This window comes from Sebastes fasciatus, chromosome 16 (genome assembly GCF_043250625.1).
Source record: "Sebastes fasciatus isolate fSebFas1 chromosome 16, fSebFas1.pri, whole genome shotgun sequence".
NCBI lineage: Eukaryota > Metazoa > Chordata > Actinopteri > Perciformes > Sebastidae > Sebastes > Sebastes fasciatus.
Window position 1 is genome coordinate 24991656 of NC_133810.1, and position 14186 is coordinate 25005841.

The window sequence follows — 14186 nt, forward strand, 5'->3', positions numbered from 1 at the left end:
TTTCATCACAGCTCGTGTCTCGCTGCGCCCGCTGCTGTGAGAGTGTCACATGTCAGATATAAGAAGCAGCAGAAAATGATCACACGCTGCACTGTGCCATCCATCCATCAAGGCTGATGAGATCATACATCTTTCTCCTTCTCTCAGCCAGACTGATCTCCTCTCTACTTCACCTAGATGGGTATAAAATGCAGATCAACATGTCTCCTCCTCCTCCTCCTCCTCCTCTTCCTCATCTCTCCCTAAAGCCACCTGTTCTATCCATCATCTGGACAGCTGTGCAACCTGCGATTTCAATTCCCCTCCCGTGTGCTGCGCTGACCTCTTGACCCGCTCCGCCTGTCCACACACTCCCCCAAAAATTTTTTACATCCAACAATTGGTGACAAAATCTGCAGACGCCAGAGTTAGATTGGATTGCCTTGAGGAAGGACACACCCAACCCCAAGGTAGGACGTTTTTACAGAATTTTCCATTTTTTAATCATGTGGAAAAAAAGCATTTAGTGAGAGGGTGTACCTCAGACAGTACAGCAGCTCAGTCATCACTGTGAGGTTGTCTCCAACTCCACATGTCAAACTGTCCTTGAGCAAGATGGTGACCCCCATAATGCTCTTGATATGTGTGTCTGTTGCTTTGAACAAATCATTGCACTATGACTTATTTTAAAACTGTGCTATGTGTATTTGTGATATAGTCTCTAGGATATTAGACTGTGATTTGTGGCTGTGTGCTTGTGTCTGTGCAGTGATGCTGATTGAACCTATAGCTGTTACAAACTGTGCCAATAACGAGTTCCTTAAAGTCTCTTAAAGTCAACTGAATTGACTACAAATCCTGTATTCTTAAAATGACTGCCAGTGCCAACCTTTTTCTAAAGCCTTTGAAATTGATGTGCTACCTTCCAGGCAGCTATTGTTTTATATTGTTCTTCAAAACAGCATGAAAATCCACTTGCAGAGAGAGTTGAAACTGTCCTGAAAAACAAGCAAATGGACTTGCATTTACAGTATACGGCGCCTTTCTAGTCTTCCGACCACTCATAGCGCTTTAAGTCAGCGTTCACCCATCACCCACACATTCACACACTGATGGCAGAGGCTGAGCCATACAATGATGCTCATCAGGATGTAAACTAATGTTCATTCACAAACACTCACACACCGATGGCACAGCCTTCGGGAGCAACCTGGGGTTCAGTATCTTTGCGAGAATCATTCCACCGAGACGCACCACAGAGCGCCACAGGAAGTCAGTCCTGCCTGAGGCCATCAAACTTCCCAACTCCTCCCTCTGAGTGTCTCATACACTCTGAGTCAATAGACTGGACCTTGACTTGTTTCACCCATCAGTTGCTATAAACAATACCGACTTAACTCAACTGTACAATCATTTGTGCAATAATACTACATTAATACTGTACTTTTCAAGAAATATTCTTATTTAATTCTTATTTATACCATTCTGAAATTTATATTTAACACACTTAATAGATCCCACTTCTCAGCATTTTGTATTGACTTATCTGCACTGTGGTTATATGTTACATATTGCACTTCTTAATGCAAATATGTTGCTACATATTTCGTATATTCTCATTTCTTATTTTAAATTGTATTACTTAGTTATATTTCTTTACATATATTGTGTTTATATTGTCACATTATGTACATATGTTAGCATTATGTACAATGTTGTAGCATACATACAGTTACATACTTCTTTATTTCTGTTTTCCTACATCCACCCCCCACAAGACGATCCAAGACAACACTGACAGATGAGCAGGAATCAGAGTAAGATTCGCAATCCGTCTGCTACTTCAGCACCACGGACAGCGCCGTGGATTTATCAATACACAGCACAGTTTGGCTACTGATATTTCAGAGTCATGGTCTGGGAGTCAGGCAGACAAGACTAACATATTCAACTAAACAACCCTTCTGACCCTGCACTCTCTCTGCTACTTGGGGATGGACAGTAGGGGGTGGCAGGTTAACAAGGGGACGGCATTTTGGTTATTTTGCCCTCAAGGGGGATGGCATTTCCCCTCATCCCCCCTCAAATCGCCTGCTGCCAACATGCTAGATTCAAGAGCAAATTACAGAAGGAATTGCAATGTGGATTAAAAATAAGAGCTTCTGATGCAGCAGCCGACTCCGGAGTCTCGGATGTCAGAGAGAACAGCCACCGCTTGCAGCTGTATTCCCACATAATAACATAATTTCATCATAAATAAATAAATAAATAAATAAAAGGCACCCAATATTCACAATGGTGGATTACCTTTCTAAAGCAAGTCTCTGTATGATTGAACTTGATTTCCATTGTGTGCCTACATCAATCGAAACCAGCAGCTGCCTGGATGGTAGAAAAATCAGTGTGGAAACTCGCGGTGTGCTTTCAAAAAAGATGAGCAGTTACGTACAGTAGATGCACCATTTGTAGTTCACGGCATAATAAATGCGGAGAGTATGATGCTTTAAGTGGCCTCCATAGACTACGAGCAGAGTATTGACAAATCATACAAACTGCTCATATCAGCGGCAGATAACAAAAGATAAATAGCAGCCTGACATATCAGCACACCATATAACACTTTTAACCCATTTCCAACAGTTATTTTAGTCAAATTGCATTAGCAGTAAACATACTGGAGGTTTAGAATGGTCTCAAACAAGAGAAAAGGCAACGTAAATGGTGGCTGGTGACGGCGTGAAAACGAGAATGCCATCCAAAATGGCCCATTCATCCCCAAATCTATCATTGTAAAACTCTCCTCTGTATACACGCTGCCTATACCATTAATTTTGTCACCAGTCAGACGGTGGCCTTGAAGTAAACATGCACGGTATGATAATAAGTCAGCAGCACACCACATTTCACGCAGGACTTGCTGTCAAAAGGACCAAACATCTATCTCAGTCGCCTTCTCCTGCTCTAACACTGAACTTTTTTTTTGCAATGAGTCTATTTATGTACCAGGTATAAGTCAAGGTGAACAGACAAGCAAACACAAAACGGCTCTAATTCATACGAGGCCGAGCCCCGGAGCCGAGGATGTGTTTGTCTCGTAAAGCAGCGGCTGCTGTGTAGAGCGGAGAGATGATGTGCGGCTCTGCTCTAACCCAGCCACCTGAAAAACAACTCGGGCGGGAGGAAGATGGCAGTAAAACACGACTCTTGACCTCCCCCCCCTCCGTTCTCGCCTCTCGTATGTGCTGCGCTCTTTACTCTCCGCTCACAGGTAAGTGCACGCACAACAAGAGGCTGGGCTAAAGGTCAGGGGAGAGCGGAGGGGGAAATGGACCGGAGACGGTAGCCGCTGCATTACAGGTGGGATTCCTTTCATGATATCAGCTGAAAGGAAGTTCAGTTTATTACCGAGTGTGAATATGGATGAAGGCTGCTTTTCGCTGGTTTTGAATGCCTTGTTTTAGCATTGGGGTTTTTGTAGAGTAAGAAAGGGAGAGATTTTTATTGAAATAACTCACTGGGTCTTTCTCTTCTGTTCTATTGCCCCTCGGCATTCCCTCCCTGAACCCCTAATTACTGCATCAGCGCTGACACGGACAGCCACTGAACAACACATCAACGTCTCTTTTGATCACACTCCGACGGGTGGGAGAATTTTTTTGTTGTTGTGTGTGTGCATCACTCTGCCTCTTTTCATCTCGCTGTGTAAAAGAAGTATGTGTTGCCTGATCATACTTGTGTGTGTAGTGAAAGCGCCTCTGTGGAAAGCACTGTACATGATGAAGCTCTAAACAGAATGAGGTCAGCGGGAAAAAGCAGCCGAGACAAGTCCGCCTTTTGTCTCGCATGCAAAAACTGGGCAGCGGAGTCCCCACGGGGGGCGAAGCAAGAATACAACATGTGCATTAGACCTCATAACATCATTTATAACAGGCAGACACACTTCCACACACAAATGGCTTTCACCACAGAGGTTCCCCCATTAGCATTAAAGGAGAGAGGCTATGAGAGAAGCTTTACTGCTACAGCAAATCTACGGAGCGAACTGCATCAAGGACGAAGTAGCGGCTTTCTGTTCGGTGGACATTTCACAGCCTTCTGCTACAGTCTGTTGAGCCGGCGTGTGTTTGTCAGCAAGTGGCGAGGAATACATTGACTCCCCTGGGAATGTGTGTGTGCGTGAGTGTGTGCGTGTTATTGGACTTTCTGGACCCCGCGGCCAGCTCAGAGCACAGACCCTTCAGTTCTCTCTCATGTTGTTCAGAGAGATAAAGGCCAGACCCTGTCCATCATTCTGTTATTAGGCGGCACGCTGCCGAGTCTCCGCCTGAACCTGCTGTCCACCAAGTGCACACCATCATGTTCTGCTTGGGAGGGCACATGTCATGTCTGGTTATAGAGAAATATTCAGCAACGGTGCATTCACTCCTTTCAGCGTTTTCACAACGACTTAACTCCTCTCAGTGCGGCCTATTGAAGCCAGAAAACTTTATAAAACCGTTTAGGGCTGCAGCAAATTATTATTTTCTTTACCGATTAATCCGATGATTCTTTTTCTGGTCTATAACGTGTCCGAAAATTGTGAAAAATGTCCGATCGCAATTTCCAAATGCCCAAAGCAACGTGTTCAAATGTCTTGTTTTATCCGACCAACAGTCCAAAACCCAAACATATTTAGTTGTCTATCATTAAACTAATATAACCAGAAAATATTTTCATTGGAGAATCTGGAACCACAGAATTTGGGCTTTTTTTTTCTTAAAAAAATAAGTCAAAATGATTATTCAGTAATAAAAAATAGTTCATTTTCTGTAGATGGACGAATAACTAATCAAATAATCGACTAATCATTGCAGCTGTAAAACTGTCACTAAAGTACAGCATATTCTGAGTGGATGAAAGATTCTGAATTGAATCATGAATGATGTCAGTAAAATGTAAACAAAATGTGTATTTTTTCAATCTATTTGGTTCAAAATTCAAGAGTCACCAAGTCCGTTTTTTTTTTTTTATCCTTCATCCAATAAAAAAAGTTACACACAGAAACCTTACACACTGAGTCTGATGCGTTTCATTATTCTATTCATTGCGAAAGTTCGCAATATAAGACAAAACTGAATTAATTATGTTGGTTCAATGGGTAGCGCTAGTTCCAAAGGGGGAAATGAATGAATGATATTATCAAGAAGCTATTGTTTAGCTGCCTATAGAGCACAATCACTAATGTGTAATCTTTCCTACATTGTTTTGAAGCCATCCCCAATTCCAAGATGTCAAACAACCCTCTTTTGCCTTTAGACCGATGCGACAAAACGCAGACAACGCAGAGAAGTTGGTGTGTAAATGTGATTGACCATGTAGTCTTCAGCCCCAACCAATACTGAATTTATCAGAAGACTATTTTCACATATGCAGTAATACTCTGTAAGACCTGTAAACACACTTTGATGTGTAAAATTGGTGGAGTTCCCCTTTAAGGGACTGTGCAAAAATGATTGGGTTTGTGAGGGGGGGGCTGAACCTTATGTTTCACTTTGTAAAAGAGCAAGGCTCTCCCCTGGGTTATTACTGCTTTCCTTTCAACCATCCTTCTGACTTAGAAAAAAAACCTGCAACACCCTCCAGTGTTAAATTGGTACAACATGTTTAATCGTGTAACTCTAATGGAACTTTTAATATGTGCCAACAGTGTACAGACGAACAAAACCCTGATATAGAGACAGAACTGTTGTAGCTACTGTACATATGGCACCTTTATGATCCGTGGTGCAAGTGGAAGCTGTCTTTCTGATGTAACTATTGCAAAGAAAAAAATAGAAAACCCAGACAGACTAGAGACTACCTTAACCCTTCAGCCAGAAGAAAAACCACAAAACCCTCCCCCTTTTCTCACCTCCCTAATCATGTTCCTACAGTCCTTAATCTGGAATAATAGGCCTTTTTCAAGGAAGACATTTTGACATGTCACAGTAGAAAAAGCACAGGTGCAAATAATGAATGATGGCTGAATTCCATTTAGCTGCTTTGAATCCAGGTTCCAGTTATTATGCATGCTGATTTACTGTCACTCTCACTGGGACACTTGAATAGAACGGAGCCATCGTTAGTGGTATTAGTTACACCTGTACCTTTCGCACTCTGTCAAGTCAAAATGTCTGCTGTGAAAAAGGCTTACTGGAAATAAAGGCTGTATTTGAAACCGCCTACTACATACTACTGACGAACGCAGTATGCAGTATAATGTACAGTACATATTGCATACTGCGTTCCTGAGTAGTATGCAGTATGCAACGGTTAAAGTGATGTATTTTGCAGTATGCTAGACGAGGCTTTAGCCTTTAAACCAGCTCTTAAAGCTTTGGACAAAAAAAAGAACTCGTACCACTATTGCAATATTATCAACTTTGATTTTGTTGTTATGTTTGCTTACTTTATAAGATACTGCAGGTTTAAACTATGTATTCTCACAGCTCATAGTGATGTTAGACTAACAGGATCATCAAAGAGGGGAGATATAAAAACATTGCTCGACAACAGTTACGTTACTCACACTGCTTTTTCAGTTACAGCAACAAAACAGTGGAAAGATATCCCTACAAATATTAGAGTAATGTTAAAAGGGTCATGTTGTCTCGGTAAGTATCTCTCTGCTCCGTCAGAGGCGTATCTTTCCTAACAGGTCACTCAGGAAGATGCTTGAGCAGTCTACGGTCTATACATGTCCACACAGTCCTATTAGAGGTCTAGTCAACCAGATTAACTGAAAACACCTGTGTGGGTGTTCAGAGGCTTTAAGGCGTGATTTCAACTGTATTGACATTCAGTAACATCTTTTAGGTAACTTAAAAACATACTTCAGAAAGTAGAAGTGTGCAAAAAACTACCAAATTAAAGAGGATCTATTATGCTTTTGTGTTTTTTCCATTTTCTATCATTGTGTTAGATATTTTATTGTGCATGTAAAAGATCTGCAAAGTTAAAAAGCCCAAAGTTCAAACCAAAGGGAGTTACTCTCCCCCACAGAAACACTGCATCTGAACTGCCCGAAACGTCTTGCTTGAAGTCCTGCCTTTTCTTCCGTAACGTGGTGATGTCACCAAGTAACACATTTGCATAATAGCTGCCTATAGCGGCTAGTTTGGCACACCGTCAAACAAAGCTATAGAGCGGAATTGGAGCGGAGTCTGAAGAGTTTGATTCAGTTGACCAATCAGAGCAGACTGGGCTTTTTGAAAGGGCCAGCCCAAACACAGCGTTTCAGACAACGGGTGAAAAGAGGTGCTGCAGCACAGCCGGTAAGCTGCAGCTTAATAAGTCCTCTTTAATGTAAGTTGAATAAAGGTAAATTAGATATTAAATGTTTTGGCTTATAATAGAACCTTTATTTGATGTATTTGGAACTTACTTCCAGACATACTTTGATTTTAGTTATTTTGCTACACTGCAGACAGTGCAACACAAGCAGTGTAGAATATATTTCCACAGTTTTACTGTACTACTTGTATAATATTTCTCTATAGCTAAAGCAGTATAAAATACAGATTACATCTTGACATTTATGATGCTTTAAAATCATTTTACTATTTGCGACAAATTGAAATTGATTTTGATGTAAAATAACATTCTCACACATAAAACAATACACTGAAAATAAAGCAGTTAACATCCTTTTTCCTGTTAACATTCTTTCACAGAGAAACTTCTCTAGGTATTGACCTTAATGAAGGAGGGCAAAGACAGAACCTGAGTAGCAGAGAGACAAAAGAATCATAAGCGAATTCCATTAAATGAGTTATCTCTCTACTTAAAACTAGTTCTGGCTCACTGAGTGGTGAAATGACATTTAGAGTGTCTAGCAGGGTTTATGCACCAGTAAGTGTACTTCATAGGTAGCTGGCAATTAGGCATGGTGAAACATCTCCAGTAACGTCTACAATTCATCTTCTTGGCATGTGGGGAAATCAACATGGGCCGATTGTTTTGTCTCGTGTGTCGGAGGATTTCATTGGAAGCCAATCGCATCCTCTTTTTTTTCCCACATCCTTGTCAGGCTGCCATTTTTCTGCGCAGACAGACAAAAGAGGAGGACGAACTCAGACATTTTCCAATCAGTGTTCCTGGAGCTCGGCCACGACTCATTTAGGCTACAAGACGACCTTGACATTCAGTGGCCAATGTACTGTGTGAGAAGAACACGCGCCACCTCCGAGCCAGCAAACACACATACAGTAAAGAGGATCCAGACACCTCCTGTGTACACATGCACTGTGTTGGCTGGTTACCACAGAGGCCAAGCTAATCCAACTCCAGTGTTTAGTGCTGTGAAGCAGCTGGAAGCGCATAAGCTGTTAACAAGTTAAGGTGAAAATGTTTTCTGGCAGGCCGACCTCCTCCTCCTTCACACATTACCTAGCAGCAGCTCACAGTGCACCTCTTCCACCGACACGCTCAACCTGGCAACCACCACCGCAGCACTCACGCTTTCACACTTCCACTGACTTATCTGCACACGAATGTAACACGCTCGTGTGTGCATGTACACAAACATGCTGCTCGCACACTACCGGTATACTCTACATCTGCTCTGACGGAAAAATCAGACAAACCAAGCAGAAACAAGCAGAAGTAATACCAGGAATAATTTATGTAGAGAACCACTGCAGAAGAGTTTTCAATAGCTTTCCTGTTGTTAGAAGCATAACGTGCGCTGCTGTGCTGCACTGATTGACTGAAAAACACTTTTATGGATCATGGATTATGCCGAGTTACACTAAAGACCATTTTCCAACTTGTAAGTAGCATTCACGTTAGCATCCAAGTCACGATTACGACTAAACAACACGTTCTCATCCCAACTCGTCACATACTGTCGCTTTGTCGCGCCCATTGGCATCACTTTAGATTTAAGAAACAAACCCACCATAGTTAGGTTTAAGAAAAAACTACATGGTTGGGCTTAATACTACTACATTGTAAAAAGCAGAAAAAAGTCTATCTAGACCAGTGGGCATCTCCAGTTCACAAAAGTAAATTGTAACATTTAGGTCATCTAAAAACGTCTTATTCTTATTCGGTTGTACTTAGCTCCACCCTCTCGTGTCACTTCTGGTTGCAAAAAAACCAGATGGTGACGGCCAAACTGCTGAACTCGAGGCTTCAAAACAGCAGTCCACAAACCAATGAGTGGCGTCACAGTTACTGTGTCCACGTCTTATATACGTTCTATGGTGCCAACACACGTTGTCAGGAGAAGAACATAAGGATAAGTACAAACAAATGAATAATGAATAAAGAAACAAAAGTAATCAAACTCTGCAATCATACAACTATATCTTGAGTTTGTCAGGTGCCGTACATCTCTGGCATGTTGTAAACGAGGGAATCTTCTTGACCATCCTCCAAATAACCCAACATAAACACACTGTGTTTGTTTGCCACCCTCTTTCACATCTCACAGGGGTTTGTCTGTATGTGTGTGTGTGTGTGTGTTTGTGTGTGTGTGTGTGTGTCTAAATGGATGCAGCGCCCCTGCCAGCCTGGCGACGGCCAACAGTGCTGGGCTACTGAGCGCCAGCAGCACTGGACGGGCAGCGTGGTCCAAGCAAAAAGCTTTTGACAACATGAAGAAGCGACAACAGAAAAGCCCACAGAAACTACAGCACAAGTAGGCCAGCCTCTCAGGGAGCCGCCTCCTCCTCCTCCTCCTCCTCCTCCCCTCCTCCTCCTCCTGTCCTGTCCTCGTCCGCCCCTGGTTCACTCTCGCAGCATCCGCAGGGCTCGGCTTGTCTTTTCACAGTGAGCCAAGAGTACACTCCACTCTGATGGAGACCACAGAGCTCAATATACAACTGTCATCTTCTACTAACAAACACACAGTGGGATTGCTGAGGCATGTGTGTGTTGCATAGACATCTCTATATACAATATTGTCGCCTATGGACTGTACAGGTTTGTGTTTCAGTGTGCAAGTTGTTGACAAGTTGAAAATGAAACTGCATCAGCAAAACGATGTGCACATTGGTGAGGAGTGCTGGAGTAATAGAGTGGCTCTGATGAAAACTTAATGGCCCCTTCACCTTTATTAACGGCTGTGGGAGCAGGATCGTGCGCTCGGGTTCGCCGCTGTAATAACACGTGTAGCTCTAGCGCAGGAACGCAGCTCCATCACTAACAAACTGGAGGAGAAGCTCATAACTGGACCCACTAATTGACTCAGTGACAACTGGCACTGCTGATTTTAGCCAAATGATCCTTAAACACACACTTTAGTCCAGTAAAGGATGTTAATGTCTGAATATAAATGATATGAGCTAAACATACAGAGATCCTAATCTGTCCTGTGTTTGCTCCCTGCTCTCTATCGGTCTCTAGCAGTCTCAACACCTGTGAAAAGAATCCCAGGCGCTGTGTTCTTCCCCTCTCTGCAGAGATACTTGCGCTACAATCACACAGCAGCCACTTATTAATATCTCCCTTTCAAATGCTAATTCCCCCTTCATGCATAAATCATAACTCCAGAGGTGGCTGCTGCTATAGTGCAGCAGTTAAAAAAAAAACCTGCCTGTATAAGTGAATGAAATCATCCGACATCGTCCCAGATACAAAGTCTTCTAACATAGTGATTGTCAAAGTAGGGTCCGGGGACCCACAGGGGTCCGTGGCACTCTGTCAGGGGGTCCATGAAATAGTTAGCTATGAATTCTAAAATTGTGCTGTATCATTAAAAAGTACAGATGGGGACCATTTGCGCCAATAAAACAAGCATATTGTGTCCATTACTCCCACCCATGGTAGCTGTGGGCCAATAGAAACTCTGATATGATTGTGACACATCATGTCAATCTGCCATGAATCAGCCACTTCACTCAGGGCGTAACGAACTGTTCCTGCTGCTGCTTAGCTTAGCTTATTAGCCAGCTAGCTAGCTGGCGAGCATGGAGAAATATTTGAGTCTGTCCATATCGTCAAGTATCGTCAAACTAGCTAAATTGAGAAAATATGACGACAGTTATATCGAGCGACAGGAAACTTAAAGTGTATTCAGCTGCTAGCTAACGAAGCCATGAAGCCGGCCAAGGTAACGCTACATCTGATTACAAAGCACCCGGAATATCAGGGCAAAACAAAGTGATATTAACATGATTTAAATTGAAATGTGTTTCTGTTTATCTCTATCAAACAGGTCTGAAGTATCTAGGTTGAAAAGTTTTAGGATACAAATAGTTCCAATGGCATCTAAGGGTAAAAATGGTAGTAAGTATTATGCTTTATCGGTGTTACGATTATGAGGGGGTCATTGGAAAATGTTCTCCCCTTTAAAGCAGCAGTGGGTAGAAATGGAGCAAATATGATTAAAAAAAAAATCATGTGCCTCTGTTTCCTCTGGTGCTCCTAATGGCATCTGCAAGATTTCACAGACCGGAGGAAAACAACCAATCAGAGCCGAGCTGGAGCCTTACCGTCTCTGAGCAGCTGTCAATCACTCATGAACTCCGATCAAACGATCAAACTAGGCAGCGCTGATCAAATATGAATCAATATTCCGTTACTCTAATGCCTATTTCTTGCCTCAAATGTTTTCAGAAACATCTTGTAGTGTACTGTTTAGCTGTAAAATGAGAAAGTTTGTGACCCGACAGCCATGTTGAGATCAGTTGAGGAAATACCAAGCACCGCCCACCAGCCGGAGCACAGCCAATAGGAATGCTCTCTCTCTCTGAAATGATCTGTGATTGGAAATCTCCTGTCACGGGCTAGATTTTTTTAAAGCCTGAGAAGGTGCAGAAGTCTAATTTTCTCTCAGAGCACTTGAATTACAATATGCTGAAAGGTTATCTCAGAATTTTTTGCACAATAATGCCAAAAACGTTCTGCCTGCTGAAGCTTTAAGGGGTCCTGGACCCCAAAAAGTTTGAGAACCCCTGTTGAAACAAGGCCAATTGTTTTTGCTCTAACAAGCTTTCACAAACTCTGTCTCCCACAGCCTCAGCAACAATCTGCAACACTTCCAAACTTTCCTGAAGTCAAGATCCCTACACATAGATCCACATTGGCCCACCAATGTGATCAAACCCTCAAAACACTCCCATTTGTGAGGGTGTTTGTTGCTGGATATAATTGCACAGCTGTTTTTACAACATAGATAGGGAGAAATGCAGTGTGGTTCCAAAACAGCCACTCACACAATTGCTTCAATTTGACAAAAATTGAAATTCCTGCTGGTGGGGAGCCACCCGATCGGTGAGCAGCAGCAGCCTGGCAAACCTAGAGCAGCTTTGATGTGTGTCTGGCGTGCTGTGCTACAGATGCTGCTCTGTATGATACACAACTCAGATCAATGGATCATTTCTTCTGCACTGCATCATGCACCCAACCTCATGCGTTTCATGGAAGTTGACTCCAGCCAGAGCTACCACGGCAATTATCTTGTTGTGTCATTCAGTTTTACTGTGACACATGTGCAGCAAGCATGTATGGGAGCAACCACAGAGAGTTTTATCATGAGAGTTGTCAGACAGTGAACCCTGACGGCAGAGTCACTGCAGCTTTGCCAAAAACAGATGAGAAATCACATGAACCTCTGTGGATACATGGAGTAATAGCTGATGGATGAGCAGACATTGGGAAGTTTACATCTAACAAGTCATTTGAAGTTGAAATTTAAAGGATAAATGACTTGTTATGCATGCAAAAAAACAACATGTTTGATTAAATGTCTCAAATCAAGAGTCATTTTCTTTAATATCTTGTTGTGTCAGTCAGTTTTACTGTGACACATGTGCAGCAAGCATGTATGGGAGCGACCACAGAGAGTTTTCATCATGAGGTGTCAGACAGTGAACCCCTGATGGCAGAGTCACTGCAGCTTTGCAAAAAGAAAGCTGAGAAATCACATGAACCTCTGTGGATACATGGAGTAATAGCTGATGGATGAGCAGAGATTGGAAGATTTACATCTAACAAGTCATTTGAAGTTGAAATTGAAAGGATAAATGACTTGTTATGCATGCAACATGTTTGATTAAATGTCTCAAATCAAGAGTCTTTAATCAGGTGTAATTTTCTTGATTCAGGGCAGTAATTAGACTTTGATTGATGAATGATTTGCTCAGATTTATTCAGATTTATTCATATTTGCTCCTAAAACATTGCTCTCTCCTGGATCCTATAATGCCATACTCTATACCCACTTGATGCCCCACATGCTCTCATCCATCCACCCACATGTGATGGACATATATGGTTGCCTTACCTGCCAGGAGCTGGAGGGGATCTCTGCGAATTTGCCCAGTCCTCCGAAGGTGTAGCACCGGTACATGTGATCCAGAGACTCCGAGCAGTGCCACAGCAAACCAAAGCTCACAGAGTCCTTGTTGGTGCTGTGGTGGTGCTGCTGGTGTTGGTTGTGCTGGTGGTGGTTGTTCCTCATCTGGTCCTTAACAATCCAGGCAGGAGAGATGAAGCTGAAGCTGCACACAGCGACCAGAGCAGAGGAGAGGAGCACCCAGAAGCAGCCCACGCAGCTGAACATGGTGGCAGCGTGGGGGGGCAGCAGAAAGCCCGGAGACAGACCCAGACCCAGATCGATCCCAAACCCGGCTTCTTCTTCTTTCTTCTCCCGGCCCAGGAGCGAATGCATTTGGAGCTCACACCTACAAGAGACAAGACTTCCAACTTCAGCTCCTCAGCAGCACATCAGCAGATAAAAGAGACACTGGACATCCACAGTGTGTGTGTGTGTGTGTCCCCACCAGGACATCTGGTCTGGACGGACAAACCAGTAAGAAAACGTCCATCAGCAGCAGCAGGAGGAGTGATGTCGGTAGAAAGTCAAGTCATCCGCGCCTCCACTCAGCCTGGAGAGATGCCCAAAACCTGACGCGCGTAATGTTTGTCACACCCAAAGCCTGGTGCGTTGTTGTCCTCGCAGTGTTCAGCTGGAGGAGCGGGTTAATATAAAGACACTATAACACTAACATAGTCCTGGACAGCAGGTGTCCTCTGCTGCTCCTCTCTCTGTCTACTTGCTCTCTGCCTCTCAACGCGGACAGTCAGCATCGCACTTCAGAAAGAGAGAGTGCGCCTGGACCGCGTCAAGCTCACCAGGGTTAAAATGAGTACTTCCGGTTGGGATTTTCAAAATGAAATCCTGAAAGAAAGAGGCGCGGCGAGGTTTGAGGTAGTGCTCAGGTGTATAAAGGATATAAACT

At 43.1% G+C, this 14186-nt stretch overlaps 1 protein-coding gene across 1 annotated transcript in view; it reads right to left on the reverse strand.

Annotated features, from left to right (window-relative positions):
* The window catches only part of lhfpl7 (LHFPL tetraspan subfamily member 7), a 113257-nt gene extending 99071 nt beyond the window's left edge, over positions 1–14186 (reverse strand). The window contains exon 1 of the mRNA XM_074611186.1: positions 13229–14186. Within this exon, the coding sequence (XP_074467287.1) occupies positions 13229–13615 (387 nt within the window). The 5' untranslated portion in view covers positions 13616–14186. The remainder of the gene's footprint in view (positions 1–13228) is intronic.